The following is a 14,454-nucleotide window of genomic DNA, read 5'->3' as shown; positions in this document are numbered from 1 at the left end:
AGGTCTGCAGAAATCAGAAAGCCTGACAGACCTCAGGACCCCTAGCTGAGAAGGCACTGGGGCTGTGAACGTTAGGGAAACAATGGAAGACAGTTTCAGGTAATTTTGAGTACCTCCACTTGGTTTAAATTCTCGATTTAGAGCCGGATTTATGAACTAAATACCTACAAGAGTTAGGCTGGTACAGGCAATGAGAGAGGCTGACAGGATTTAAGTGCAGATGTAAAAACTTCTCTTCCTATTCTGTAAGGGATGGCATCCACGCAGCTCCAGCAATTACTGTGGCGCGGGAACATGCACCTAGGGTGCCAGAACTTTCCATTTCAAGAGAATCTCAAAACCTAGGTTTTGTATAAATCATCCGCCTCTGATTATTAAATGATGGATTAAATGCCATGAGTACCAAACAATTCCACAAGGGCCACTAGTTGGCAAGATCAGAGGGGCAGAACAAAATCGTATTGTATTTGGACCTGAAAGACAAACTAAAATGCTTTCTCTTCTGGTAGACAATGAAAAACAATAAAGGTTTTGGAGCAAACAAGGAATATGAGTTTTAAGAAAATTCCTGTGGCTGTTGGGTACACTTCAGATGGAGTAGAAAAGGGGGAAAAGGGGTCAGGAGATCATAGGAGGTTCTTCCAATTGTGCAAAGGGAACAGAAAAGAAAAGAGAGTACGACAGATGACGGGAAGCAAGAGTTGAAGAGAGATGATTGGCTGTGGAAAGAGGAAGGAGGAAGGAATCATCCAGAGTTCTCTATGTCTAAATATGCACTGCCTTGAATCATCTTTTTTCGTTAATATATACTTATGTTTCAGCTTCATTCATTCTGCAAAAAAGATAATTTAGGTTGCATTCCAATAAGTGCCTGCTTGATAGGGAAATCGAAAGTCATTTCTTTAGGCAAAAAAAAGCACAGACAAAATATTTTATAGTATCTATAATAAATGCAAAGAAATCAATACAAACAAAACGGCTTTAGCAAACTGTACATACATAAATATCTTTTTTTTACTATAACATTCAACTTCTTTTTTCACATAAAGCCTTCCATGATCTTATTTATTACATCCAGTTTTTCTTTATAACTTTAAAAAAAGTGCCTTTTAGATTTACAGCTTGTGCTTCTAAAGCAAAAGTTAGAACATCATGCCCAAAAGGAAAACAAGGTAAAAAGGAAGCTGCCATATAAGCTCTTAAAAATTGTATGGTACAAGGTTCTAAAATCTCTCCAGCACTGGTTGGTTGGTTGGTTGTCGGACTGTTCAACACTGACATGGCGGCCAGGTAGCATCATCTATTGAGTGGGTGGAGCAGCACCGTGGGAAAGCTGCCCAGTCGGTCTACTCAAGTCCTTGGGGACCCAGAGAATGGGCCACAAGCCCAGAAGTCACGCATCCAGGGAGCACTGGAGGTCCTTCATCTCTTTAATGCTGAGGATCAGAGTTTCAAATAAAATTTCTTCCAAATCTTTCATGTGCTCGCCCCCTGTTATGGTTTATCATCCACCTCTGAAGCCATGATTTGCACACATGGCAGGAGAACTAAAGCCGCCACACCGAGGGCATTCACCAAGATTCAGGTCCGCTTTTTGCGAGTTTGGGATCACTTTTGGCCACATCCTCCGCATGCGACCAGCACTGCTGCAGATGGCGACTGCTTGGTTCAGAGTGGAGGAGGGCCATTTGTGTATCTGAGCATGGGGTGGAATGATCGGGCAAAATTGTTGGAGAGGGCACAACTGTAGTCTTCCTCTGACATCGGTACAAGGCAGGCGAGCCCGATGAGGAGCAGCAGGAGAAGCTGAAGCGGAAGAGCCGCTCGGAGGACTCTGAGCAGGAAGGCTCGGCCGGACCGAGCTGGCGGAGGCTCAGAAAGGGAGGAATCGGAGCCACCTTTTATGGACCTGAGAGAAGAATTGACATAAATAACTCAAATCTCTCAAATATTGGATGGATGTTGCTTTTTGCTTCCTCACCTTCCTGGAAACTAAAGGACCATGCCAAACACAACCCAACCTGGCAATCCGCAGCCAGGCTTCTGCAGTATGCCCAGGGGATCTCCCCACCACCAAATGAAGGTTGTTTGGAAACTGCATTGATGAAAAACAAACATTTAGTCAGTCAACTCAAGGTAACTAATTGGGTTCAAATCCCACCCCCTAATTGGGTAAAACATTTTCCATCAACAAAGATAATTGCTCAACACACACTCTACCAACATAAATTACGTAGATCCAGGATAATTAAAATGTGGACGTTTAATGCAGAACATTTTTGGTTTAACAATATCAGGAGCACTGTTAGGCAAAATTAGTTGCTGTCAGAATCACATAAAGTGTACCATCTAGGCATCCTGGATGTGACAAAATCCACGCAGCGAGCATCAGAAGAGCTGCAGTCATTTTGCATGGACCCACAAAGTTTAATGAATTTCAGAGTACGCCCTGGTTTCATCTTGCACTGAATCAGCACCTGGCCCTGACATTAGTGGGTTCCAAAGCTGTATGAGCAAGGAAGGCAGCAGAGTCAGTCTGCAGAACACTGGTGTTGAATGACAGAGATTCTAGGCTGATCCTATCTGTCACTAGCTCTGTGACTGGGAAACGGACAGTTTTTCTGAGGGGGATAGGTTGTCATCTTGAAGGCTCCTTCTAGCCTCAAAGTTCCAAGTTTTTCAATCTGCGTTTATTTTCCCATCTACTTTTAAACAGTGGGTTAAAGATTAAGCATGAACTTCAGAATTCACAAGAAAGACTGCCTACGAAATAGCGAATATGGAAGTAGGTCCTGAGTGGGGTGAACCGTTTCCTCTTTGTGAGCATTCATTATTGTTTGGTTTGGTTACTAGTGGAAAAGATGAACAAAGAAATGTCATTTACAAGAGGCATTTTGTACACATATGAACACACACACACACACACACACAGAAAACATTGCAGGAGTAAAAAAACATAGATGTACCAACGAGACACATTCCCCCATATGTAGTATGAAGTCCTTAATGGTTGAAATATCACTAAGGACATTGAACGTGAGGCCATTGGAGAAATACGAAGGTGCATCAAAACTCTACTTGTTACTCTGTATGTTTTTCAAGAAAACACTATGTTTCCAGCTATCCCATTATCTGCTAATTTCTGAAAACAGATTACACTGGTATCAGTGAGGGATAAGGGGTGGCACCAAAGAAAATAAATGTGAAAATAAAAAAGTGACATAATCCCCCTAAAAGGGAACAGAGGGACTACTCAAAACTCTTTCATTAAACCATGAAAAAAATATCTGAGACAGACGGAATAGTCCTGCAGGGGCCCCAAGCAGCCACGCAGCATGCTGTGTTTCTAGTGCAGTTCTTACAGAGCAAGGAAAAAACAAGTCACTGGCCTAAACTGGGATTGTGTTCTTTTCTGAGTGAAGTCTACAACCAACGGCTGTGTAACCTTGAACAACTCTCTTCACCTCTATGTGGCCCCTCTTCTTCAAACCCTTCAAGTTACTCCAGATGGTGTTCCAACTTGAAAGTTCCATGTTTTATACGTTTTACGTCTGCCACTAATTGGACAGTACAAATAGTCTACCAGCTGAGAGGCCACAAGATTCAATCACCATCTAGTGGTCAAACCGATTAACTGCCCCTGTGCTAAGGCCAAAGAGTTATTCCTAATGAGCTGAATCGGAAACATTGGCTATTACACGAAAATATAGCAGAGCACAAAAGAAGTATGTCACATACCTATTAATGGAAGGGGAGAACAGAAACTTCTGGAGTCACCTAATTATAAAATATTCATGTTGAGGTAAGGCCTTAAAGAGTATCTAATCCATCTTCAAACTAAGGAAAGTTAACATTTACTCTTCTAACTGCTGGCAGCACGCTAAGCATTTATCTTGGGTTCTCTCACTTAATTCCCACAGTAGTCCTCAGTGTGCTTTTTATCTTCATTTTATAGATGATAGGAGCTCAGGGAGGTGAAGTAACTGGCTCAAGGTTATACAGCCAGAAAGTGGCAGAATTCAGATTTCAACCTGGGACTTTAACTTCTAGAGCTTGGCCTCTATAGATAGGATCATTCACTGGCCCCAAATCCCACAATTAAAGGAGCAGATCTAGCAGGAAGTCAGGGTTCCCAAGTTCCTGCCTACCACGCTCTCTGCAACGTTTTGTTGTTTGGTGACATGCATGAAGGTCATCCAGGTCATATTATGTCACAGGTATCTCATACGTAGAAGCAAAGAAGGCAATATTTGTATCTTAAAATATTTGGGGGCCGGCTCTGTGGCTGAGTGGTTAAGTTCATGCGTTCTGCTGCGGTGGCCCAGGGTTCGGATCCTGGGCACGGACTTGGCACCACTCGTCAGGCCACGTTGAGGCAGCGTCCCACATCCCACAACTAGAAGGACCTGCAACTAAGATATACAACTATGTACCAGGGAGTGGGGGGGCGGGGATGGGAAATAAAGCTGGAAAAAAAAAAAAAGAAGATTGGCAACAGTTGTTAGCGCAGGTGCCAATCTTTAAAAAGAAAATAAAAATATTTGGAGGTGAGCAGTTTCCTCATGTCTACAATAAACGTCTCTAATCTAGAGACTCACAGTTTTACATGGATCATCAAGTCAGTGTACGGACGACGACATTTTATTTTGCAGCAGCTGTACAATGTCAGACAAGTAATTTAGTCTCTCTAGCCTTCAGTTTTCTTATTTACAGAGGTGAAGGATGCATTCATATCCTAAAATCATTTTGGCTCTGACAGTTTTTGAATTCAGTGGTTTGCCTTAAAGTGTCTTGAGAAGGACAGAACAGCTAGCCACGAACTCTGGATGGGATTTTTCTTCAAACAACACTCGCCACTTGTCACTGGATGAGTTATAACAGAAGCACAAGAGAGCTCCATGTTTCCCCGTTATTCAATGTTTAAATAAAATGAGGGAGATTTCTAACTGACTCCTTTCTTTAGGAGACATTTAAGGACACCAGTGATGGCCAGATTTATGCACATGATTGATAATACCATCTGACTGATGAGCTAAAGAGCCCCTGTTTGTCAATTATTAGCTTCTTTGAGCAATTAGGCCAAAGATCAAGATCAAAACCAGGGTTGGACACTGACTAGTCCACTCCTGAGAACAAGCAGAAAGGTCACCATCTTTGGAATATGGGCTCATATGTTACAGAGTCTGTTGAAGGACATGGCACATTGCACAGCATCAAGAGCATTCCTTATTAAAATTTAATTAGCATGTTCCTTCTAATGTTGAAGAATGCCAACGTGGGGAGAAGTAATGGGCTGAGTTAGGGACAAAGAGAACACACTGTGCTTAGGGAGCTTCCATGCAGTTGACTGCTCTTGGAAATGTCCAATTTACCTACTGAGAAAAAAGCCCCCCCTTGGGGCAATCAGGAGGGTTTCAACATGCCCAAAGTTGCCTCTTCTTTAGGGTGAATCTGTCCTAGAGCTTCTAGAACCAACAGGTTAATGATACCAGGGTAAAAGGGTGCTTTTAACACTTATCTATTGACCTAAATTCACCTAAGTTCAAGAGTCCTGGGAAATTTGACAAGGAAAAGAACAAAGACAACTTACTGACTTAGTCACTCATCACTCGCCAATGGCCTTATTACCTAAATGGATGCCAGCTGAGATTGTGTTTATAGAGCAAAATTCAATGTGTGAACTTATTCAAGGAACTTAATCAATGGCAGTTTTTCACATAATTCCATATAGCAAAAATGTCCTAATTCTCTCCAAGTAAATATTTTACTGTTTTCTCACTCCTTGCACTCATTCAAATTTCTGGGTAAACAATTACCCAGTTGTTTCATCTCTGTCCCAAAATACATATAGTTGTGGGAGAAAGAGGATGATAGTGGAGGGAGAAATATGTAACACACCACAAAAAAGAAAGTATGACCAAGAGATATGAGAAGCCTGAGAGTGTGCACATCAAGTGTGACTCATCTGGAAAATTTTACATAATCAAGGAAATAAGACGAGTTAATTCTGTGCATACATCATTTAAACACAAGTGAAAAGAAACTTCCAATTCCTTTGTTACTTGTTAGCTAACACTGGCAGTAGAGTTACAGGAATTTATTGTGAGGAAGTATCTAGGTTGTCCATGTTCTTGTTGCCTACTCTTGTGTGAATGGTAGACAGAGAGGTTAACAAACTGGGATCCAGAGTCAGGTAGACCTGGGTTCAAATCCTAAATCTTCATGCCTCTAAATCCCCATTGTCCTTGCCTGTAAAACAAGGAATACAGCCATGTCACGGGATGTTGTGAGGGTTAAATGAGGTAATAGATAAGTAAAGCTTAGCATGGTGCTTAAAATACATTAAGAGCTCAATAAATGTCAGCAACTATCATTATTATCTGTATATTAAAGCAAGAATGTGCTGACGCATACCCTAACGGGGTTGGCTGACTTCAGCCTTTTCTCCCAGGGAAACAGTCCGGATTTACTAGTCTTGCTTTCAAAGATGTGATGCATTTCCCAAAGCACCTGACTTGTTCCCTGGAAACAGTGGGAGTGCATACCTCACAATATTAAAAAAGAAACATACTGGCACCTTAACCTATAGCAGCCCTCAACCCGGGTGGCAAGCCTGCCTTGGAGGCAAGACTGCTTTATGCTGAGGCTCTTTAGACACTTTGAATAAACAGATCCCCAGGCTGGAGTCTGACAGAAAAGAACAAAAATTCCACCAGAAACTGAATACTGTTTACAGTGATGCCCCCGTGTACACGCAAAAACCAACTGGTCTTGCTTAAATATACTTGGCTACCTCGAACACATGTTAAAATGAGGTCTTTTTTCCCTCCCTTTCAGTGTTCCAGCCAGTCACTTGCCACTTCTCATTTTGTCTTAGTTCTCTGTGTAGAAGGTGCCAGAAACCTAAGGTGTGCAGGGAAATTTTTCAGTCTACAATTCTAAACCTTGGAATGAAGTCACCAATTCACTCTATCCAGACTACAGAGCAATTATTCCTTTGGCTTGCTGGAAATTGGAGTGAAAACTTCCCATTTGTCAACTTCAACTAATCCACAGTAGAGTTGTGAAGAGTTATTGGCCACTGATCAGTTAGACAATTTTAAGTCAAAAGTAGAAAAAAGGTACCAGCTGGACCATCATAAACATTGCTTCAAAAAGCATACTTCTTAAATACCTTTAATCTCAAATATTATGAACAGTTATTATGAATGCATGCACAGGTGATTCCCAAATGTTTATGATTTTAAGGAGTCTTGGGGAGCCCCTTGTAATTGATTTAGAGAATCTCTAGATTCTGACACATTGCAAAGCTTTTAATGGCAGGAACCACAGTGTATTACTTTTGTAGGCCCAGGGCCTGTACACCTAATTAGTAGATGTAGAGTAAATATCGGCATCAATTTGTATTTAAGCTTAGAATACTGTGTAAGAGGACATAGAACACTGACCACACAATCAAACTGAAATATACAGCAGACAAGCAACTGATATTATCATCTGACTTAAAACAACAAAAAGAACAGAAGAACCCCTCCCTTCAAATTAATACCCGTTTCTTCCAACTCAGTCTCTTTGCTCTCTCAGGAAGAACACGTGTCTAAAATTTTCCCCTTGCAGAAAACTGGGGTCAACCTTGTAAACTGTTTGTGCTTCTGCAACAACCTTTCGAGTTTGCTGGACCAGTGCAAGATCAAACACAAGGTACTCATTAGCCTCCATGACAAGGAACACCGTGACAGCCTGGATTGTGAGTGAAGTTCATTCTTTCACAGCAGACTCCCCATTTCATGGTTGGGGTTGGGTGCACCCTACACAGAGGTGCCAAGGAGTTAAGAAATCCAAGAATGTTCAACCACGACCTGTCTGCCAAGGTGTCTGATGGAGTTTGCCATTCAGCTGAAGATCATTTGTATTCCAGGCCCTCTAAGCAGCAAAGAACATTGGGCTGTTTGCTCAGACAGAGGTTAATAAACAGTGCTGGACAGAGCAGAGCTGAAAGGCCCCTTGTGGGTGTCACAGTGAGAATGTGGCTGTTCCAGCCGCAAAGCCCTGTTAGGAGACGTGGGGAAGCACTCGGTGCCCTGAGAAAAGATGCCTTTGACATTTTCAGAAGACCTGTGCAACTTTCTGAAAGAATTGGCAGAGCAGATCAATGTGATATTTGGGAACCAAAGGGCAGTTGCTATTGCTGTTGCCTAATAAGAGGATTTTTCCCTTCATATCACCATCATTTATGTCAACCAAAGAAGCAATCTCTGGTATCCTAAAAGGAATGCTATGGAGATAGTCCCCATCTTTGACACATCATATTCCCCATCACGGCACATCAGCAATTTGTGGAGAGGTGATGGACTATATAAAACAATGATCTGTCTCCAGTACACGATTGTCTTTTCTTGTGGGGAGCTAAGAAAGCATCAGAGCACCTGTAGAAGTCCATCATTATGTTCAAAAATCCCTGTGAATTTTTCTCCATTAATATCTCATTATCGATAGTTTGCTATGGACAAAAAACCCCCACAAAATTGTCTTCAAGCCAAACCAAAGGGAAAGAAAAAAAAACATATTAAAGGGAGGCTAAAACCAGAAATCACATCAAAATACATTCCGCATACTTCAGCTGAGTGGGAATGACCAAATCAAACAGCCAGTGCCTTCAGCACACAGCTGGAAGACTACAGCTATTACTCAGGGGTTGTTTACAGTTCTAAGCTCCCTCATGCCCCACCCTCCTTCCAGGAATTTAGATTCCAGCTCAGGGGTGACCAATTTCCAGAAGGGAAACTCCTTTAACAGTGAACTGCTTGGGATTGGAATGATAAACTCAGCTCCGAGGACAGTATTTTCATTTTTACAGAGTTGCCTGGGGAAACACGGACTGATTAGTGGAAGGGCAGGGAGCACAGACGTCACAGCAACAACAGAAAAGGCGAAGCATCGCTAACTGCAGAAACGAGGGATTGTGGGAAGCCAGGCGTCAAGCAGATGGCAGCTGTGAGTGGGCTCTATGGAGGCTCCCAGGCAGGGGCACTGGCTGCTCTTGTTTCTAGAGTGAAGGAGCTGGCCAAGGGTCAGGAAGGTGAGTGACTGAGTGTGCTGGCTGAAGAGAAATTGTTGGATAAGCAGACGAGAGAAGGTGCTTATAAATTTTTAATAATACCAAATTAGGACTTGCCATTTTGAGAATCTAAAACCCACAATCTGGATAAAACACGAAAATAAAATAAGCTGGGGATGTTAGTATATTTTATTCAGATTTGTGGGTTCTGGGAATGGTAAAAAAAAATCCATTGATCTATTACCTGTCTTATTGTAAAATCTAGAAATAAAGAGGATGATAAAAGTCTGCCATGAGTAAAATGCCGGCGGTGCGATCCGTCGTATTGAATCCTCATGTGCACACAGAATACCATTTGATGAAAAGTACCAGATGGCCTATGCACAGTTAAACAAAATTTTGGTGGGGTCCAAATATGTTATGCTCTGAGATTTACTTGTACTTTTCACTTAGAAAAGTTTCTTCCAATTTATTAGGAAGGCGTATGTGCTGAAATGAGTCGTTTCTCAACTACCCTGAGGCAGACCCGACAGAGGCCTACCTAAATCATGGACAATTTTCATCATCCTCTTGCAGTTCTAGAACAGTGTGGAAACCAGGAGAATAAGGTACCTGCTATGTGGACTGTTGACAGAGGGTCCAGGCTGTGAGAGACTACATTTGCCTCGTGGCTGTTTGCAATGAACAGGGGTAAAGAAAGAAGAATGTTCAGTCCAGGCAAATAAAGACAAGCTACTGATGAAAATTAAACTAAAAGTGCAGCAAAGGAAAAATAAATCAAATGAAATGGTCAGTACCCATGAATTAAGGAAACTGGCTTTTCTTTCATGGAAGAAACGAAATAAATTTGCATCCATATTATTAGTCATTGAAGAAACACAAATTGTGGTGGTTCAGGAGTCCACACCACAGTGGGTATGTTGCCCCCACTTTTCATGGCAGAAATACAAATGACTCTATGCTAACCAATGATCTCTGTCTATTTACTTACAATAAATATGAAGTTCAATATGCCATACCACGCCATTATTTTTTCATCTTCTAGAACGCTGAAACAGTACTAAAATTCTTGGTAGGTAAAAAACAACAATAGTAATAGGAAATTGTTCTTTGTAAAGTGATAAAGACCCAACAAGTTAAATACTGAAGTTAAATGAAAGCTAAAATTTGACTCGAAAAGCCAGTATTCCTTCACATTCTTAAACTAGGATCTATAGGAAACTAGCGAATGTAGTAAAAACAATCCTAAAAAAGGTCATAACATTTATCAGCATAGAACTTAAGAGTTTATAACAAAAAAAGTAACAAATGAAACCAATACTTCTAACAACTAAGGAAAATGGAATGATAATAAAAATGACCATAATCATAAAGCCAGACAAAAAAAAAATAACAAAAAAAACAAGCTTCTAATTACACAGAGAAATCAAGGTATAGAGGGTAGCAGAGGCCAAGTTTGTCTTTTCCTCCTCATTGCAGGCCAGCGAGGCAGCCCCGACTGGCCGGGTGGGTGAGTCGGCGTGGGTTATTGCCACTTTAGGGGTGGCACTGTCATTGAAAACCTCCAGGACTATTTTGAAGCTTCGCTTAAGAGTCAACAGAACCTCTGCTTGTCTTATAAATTCAATGGCCTCAGGAGATGCTCAGAGTTTTGTCCACCTCTTAAGTGAAGCCTACTTTGTGCTTCTTTTAGGTGGACCATGGTGGTGGTGGTTTGAAAGGAGGAGCCACCAAAGGGACAGGGAGCACCATTCTAGAGATGGCCCTTGGAGCAAGAAAAGTAGGTGTTCTCCCTGCACACCAACCACACGTTGAGCCCTGATTCCTCTGAAACACAGAACTGCTCTTTTTGGTTCCCGAGTGTGTGTGGGGAGGGCACGCAGCAGGGCTGTGGAAACAGCGCTTTACTGTGTCACCGTGTGACAACCCCCTCCTGTTTAGGGACTCCTGCTTTGTTGTGGGGAGAGCCTGCGGACCCTGCAGTAGGCACAAATACTGTCCTTCCCCAGTGGGCCTCCCATGGGCTAACTGAAAATGACCAGTGGAAAGTTACCGTTCTCTGTCTGTTTGGGGTGCTTCTTCCTGATGTAGGACTCACAGATCCCGAGGTGTCCAGTTCATCAGCAGAAGACCAGGAAGACAAATCCTACGTGGGAAACAGGTGCTTTTGACGACTCCATGTCACAGAGCCATGATGGCTTTGTAATACACAATGTATTTCCCACCCCATCCCTATCCGTTCCCCAAAAATCAAACCATTCCTTCGGAAAAATGGAATCAGACATCTACAAAAACAGGACCTAACTCTTCTGGTGTATTGGGCTTTCTTGGTTGGAAGTTTGTCCCTTTTGGAAAATACAGCTATAGCTTTGTTATTACTGTGCCACTTGTAGTTTTATTATTTCTTAGTGACACAGATGTGAAGAAGCTGACTGGGGGAGGTGAAGGAATTTGCCTTACAGGCAGGCCACTCAGGCCAGAGAGAAACTGATTCATTTGAGTGAGAAACAAAAGATAGTCATCCAGCAGCCTTTTAGCATCCAAGAAGTTGTATTGTTACACAGTTAACTGCTGTTATTCAGAGCACATTGGTTTTTCCCATGTTGTAGAGGGCAAAGTGTTTGTGTGTCCATAACAGGATTTCACAATTGAATATTTGAAGTCTTACCGACCACCCTTAACCGCAAATGCATTTTTCAAAACCAACAATATTACCTTGATGCAGCAGATTTAAGGAAAAAAAATTTAAAAATAAATAAGCAGAGGACATTTTCTATGAATGAACTGCTGTCTGTGTCAGGAGAATTCATGCCTTCTAGGGTTTGAATACAAAACTCACAGGCAACAATTGCTTGTGATCTACCATAGCTGTTACTGAAAACATGTGACTTCTTAAATAAATAGGGTAACATAAAATGCCACAACAGTGGGGTAACAGGGCGTGCAGAACAATTACAAGAGGCCTTTTGGATGGAACAGAATCAAAAACAGGGTCCTATTATCCAAGTTTATGAGTTGCTTTTTTATTTTGAGACAGGATTTGTAAGAGAGGGGTTGAGAGTGGACACTATTCTGACAAGGACTACATTCAAAGTCTTTCTAAGATGGCTAAGATGATGCTTCTTTGGTGTCCTGTAAGAAATGCTCCACAAGGATGTCTGTTCTGAGCTTACCTGCTGACTGCTGGACATGTCTAACAACTTCTCCAGCTCCTTGATGTGACGACTGACCTCCTTCAAGAGAAGTTTGAGCCGATTTCCAATCACATGGACTTTTTCTTTGGCTTCTAAACAGTCTGTGCCTTCCGCATTCACCAACAGTTGGCAAGACATGTCTTGCAGTGAGGCCACTTTGAGCTGCGATTCCAAGAGCTCACGCCTTATTTGCTATGTATACGATAAGAAATAGTTTTCTAAGAATTTTCGATAAGTGGAGTGAGTTCCGATAGTGCAGAATGACATCACTTTAACTTACTGGGCAATTATATCTGAGCACCAGAAGGCCGTGCGCACACAAGGAAGGAGGAAGCAGCCCATGGCGTTCAGGAATCAGGGACCTGTGTTCTAATCCTGCCTCTGCCAAAAATATTCCATAACACCCCTGAACCATTCTCATCTGTTTTCTCATTTGGTAAAATGATGAGATTAATTCCAGCTTTGTTCACAGTGAGTATCACTGGAAGGTTCAAATTGGTGAGTGCGTGTGAAAGAATTTAAAATATAAAGTACTATGCAAATGAGATATAAGATATTCTTTTAAACAGAAAAGTAACACATGAATTTATAAACAGCAAAACTCAAGTATGTCTAGGCATATGCTATCTGTTCAAGATTTTTAAAAAGATATATGTGTGAATCATCATTCATAACTTATTGTCTGAGGTAAAAAATCTGGTAAAAGTGCAGCTGCGAGGCTATTCCCTGGGTTTTTAAGACCTTTATGGTACTGAATTAAAAGCTACCAATTCTGTTGGATTAGGTTAGTGAGTGTTAAATGTTAAGAAATAACATTTTAAAAATGCAGAAAGCTACAAAATTCAAATCATTTTCTCCTAATGGAATTCAAATATGCTTCTTTATCTTCTATAAAATCACTTAAGCACACTGTATATTATATTGTCCACAGTTCTTTGTATAAGATTTTACACAGCAAATTGTGCAAATTGCCTTTTGAATTTAGTGTTAGAAAAAGTTTCTTGCTCCTTGAGAACTGGTATGCTTTACTTTTGTCAGATAATGAAAATAATTTAACCCATCATGTTTCCCTTTCTGTCGCAGCTTTCAGAAAACTTCACGCTAAGGTTAATTTGGAATCTGGTACTTAATTCCTCTTAAGAAGCCTTAAAGGTCTCTTCCTATTTTAATAGTTTTTCTATTTTTTAAAAGGTATGCTTTTTGGTGAGGAAGATTGGCCCTGAGCTAACATCTGTTGTCAATCTTCCTCTTTTCTTTTTTCCCCCCAAAGCCCCAGCGCATAGTTGTATATCCTAGTTATAGGTCATTCTGGTTCTTCTATGTGGGATGCCGCCACAGCACGGCTGGATGAGCAGTGTGTAGGTCAATCCCCAGGATCTGAATCAGCGAACCCTGGGCCACTGAACCAGAGCGTGTCAACTTAACCACCTGGCCACAGGCCTGGCCCCTATTTTAATAGTTTTAATGTCTTTTTATTATAACCCACCTGATATACTTTGGGGACACAGGTGTAACAAATACAGTTTCAATTAAAAATAAGTGTAATTCACTAAAGAGTTGCCTGAATAGAAACAAGCTAATTAAGATTAAGAGCATCTAAGATTTCTGCAATTGAGCAATGACTTTAGAACCAGATTCTGAAACTAACAGGTGACATCCTCTATGCTCATGTTTGCTTTACAAAAAGATTGGAAATCATGAGGAGTAAAGAAAGACTAAGTCAGAGACTACAACTCAAAAGGCAAAAAAATACTACCACCTCCATCCATCTTCTGTAAATGAAATCGATCACTGCTAAAAATAACCAGAGGCTGCAGAGTTCACATGTCTTACCGTAAGCTGTTTGTGATGGTCCTGAAGTATCTCTGCGTCTAGGTTAGAATCAATAGGAACAATTTCATTTTTTCTTCTGTCGATGTTCTCCAGCATAAGAAGCAAACCATGACTCATTTCATGGAAATCCTATAGAAAAAAAATGGGAAGCACAAAGTAATGTTGAATAATATATTTTCTTTCCCTCATAGCTTCCATTTCCATTCTTTACAATTGCTACCACTGGCAAAGATACATTGATTTTAAGGTCTTGTACACAACTCCTTTCTGAGGAAGGCACTGGCATAGTTGTAATGATCTGAATTCACATTCTTACTGAAAGCATCTAATTTATTACTTGGGGGAAATTTTAGACATAAGGAAAATTGG

At 41.1% G+C, this 14,454-nt stretch overlaps 1 protein-coding gene across 32 annotated transcripts in view; it reads right to left on the bottom strand.

Annotated features, from left to right (window-relative positions):
• Positions 1-928: 928 nt before the first annotated feature.
• The window catches only part of SYNE1 (spectrin repeat containing nuclear envelope protein 1), a 445,076-nt gene continuing 431,550 nt past the window's right edge, over positions 929-14,454 (bottom strand). For 30 of the 32 annotated variants that reach the window (XM_070488115.1, XM_070487809.1, XM_044761490.2 and 27 more), the window contains 5 exons: positions 14,086-14,214; positions 12,232-12,444; positions 11,112-11,204; positions 9,671-9,729; positions 929-1,909 (listed from right to left, as the gene is read on the bottom strand). In XM_070488115.1, the coding sequence (XP_070344216.1) occupies positions 1,669-1,909; positions 9,671-9,729; positions 11,112-11,204; positions 12,232-12,444; positions 14,086-14,214 (735 nt within the window). In that variant the 3' untranslated portion in view covers positions 929-1,668. The remainder of the gene's footprint in view (positions 1,910-9,670; positions 9,730-11,111; positions 11,205-12,231; positions 12,445-14,085; positions 14,215-14,454) is intronic. The other 2 variants (XM_070488480.1, XM_070488529.1) reach the window with 1 other exon arrangement.

The sequence above is a fragment of the Equus asinus genome, chromosome 1 (genome assembly GCF_041296235.1).
Source record: "Equus asinus isolate D_3611 breed Donkey chromosome 1, EquAss-T2T_v2, whole genome shotgun sequence".
NCBI classification, from domain to species: domain Eukaryota; kingdom Metazoa; phylum Chordata; class Mammalia; order Perissodactyla; family Equidae; genus Equus; species Equus asinus.
This window is presented reverse-complemented; position numbering and strand designations above follow the sequence as displayed.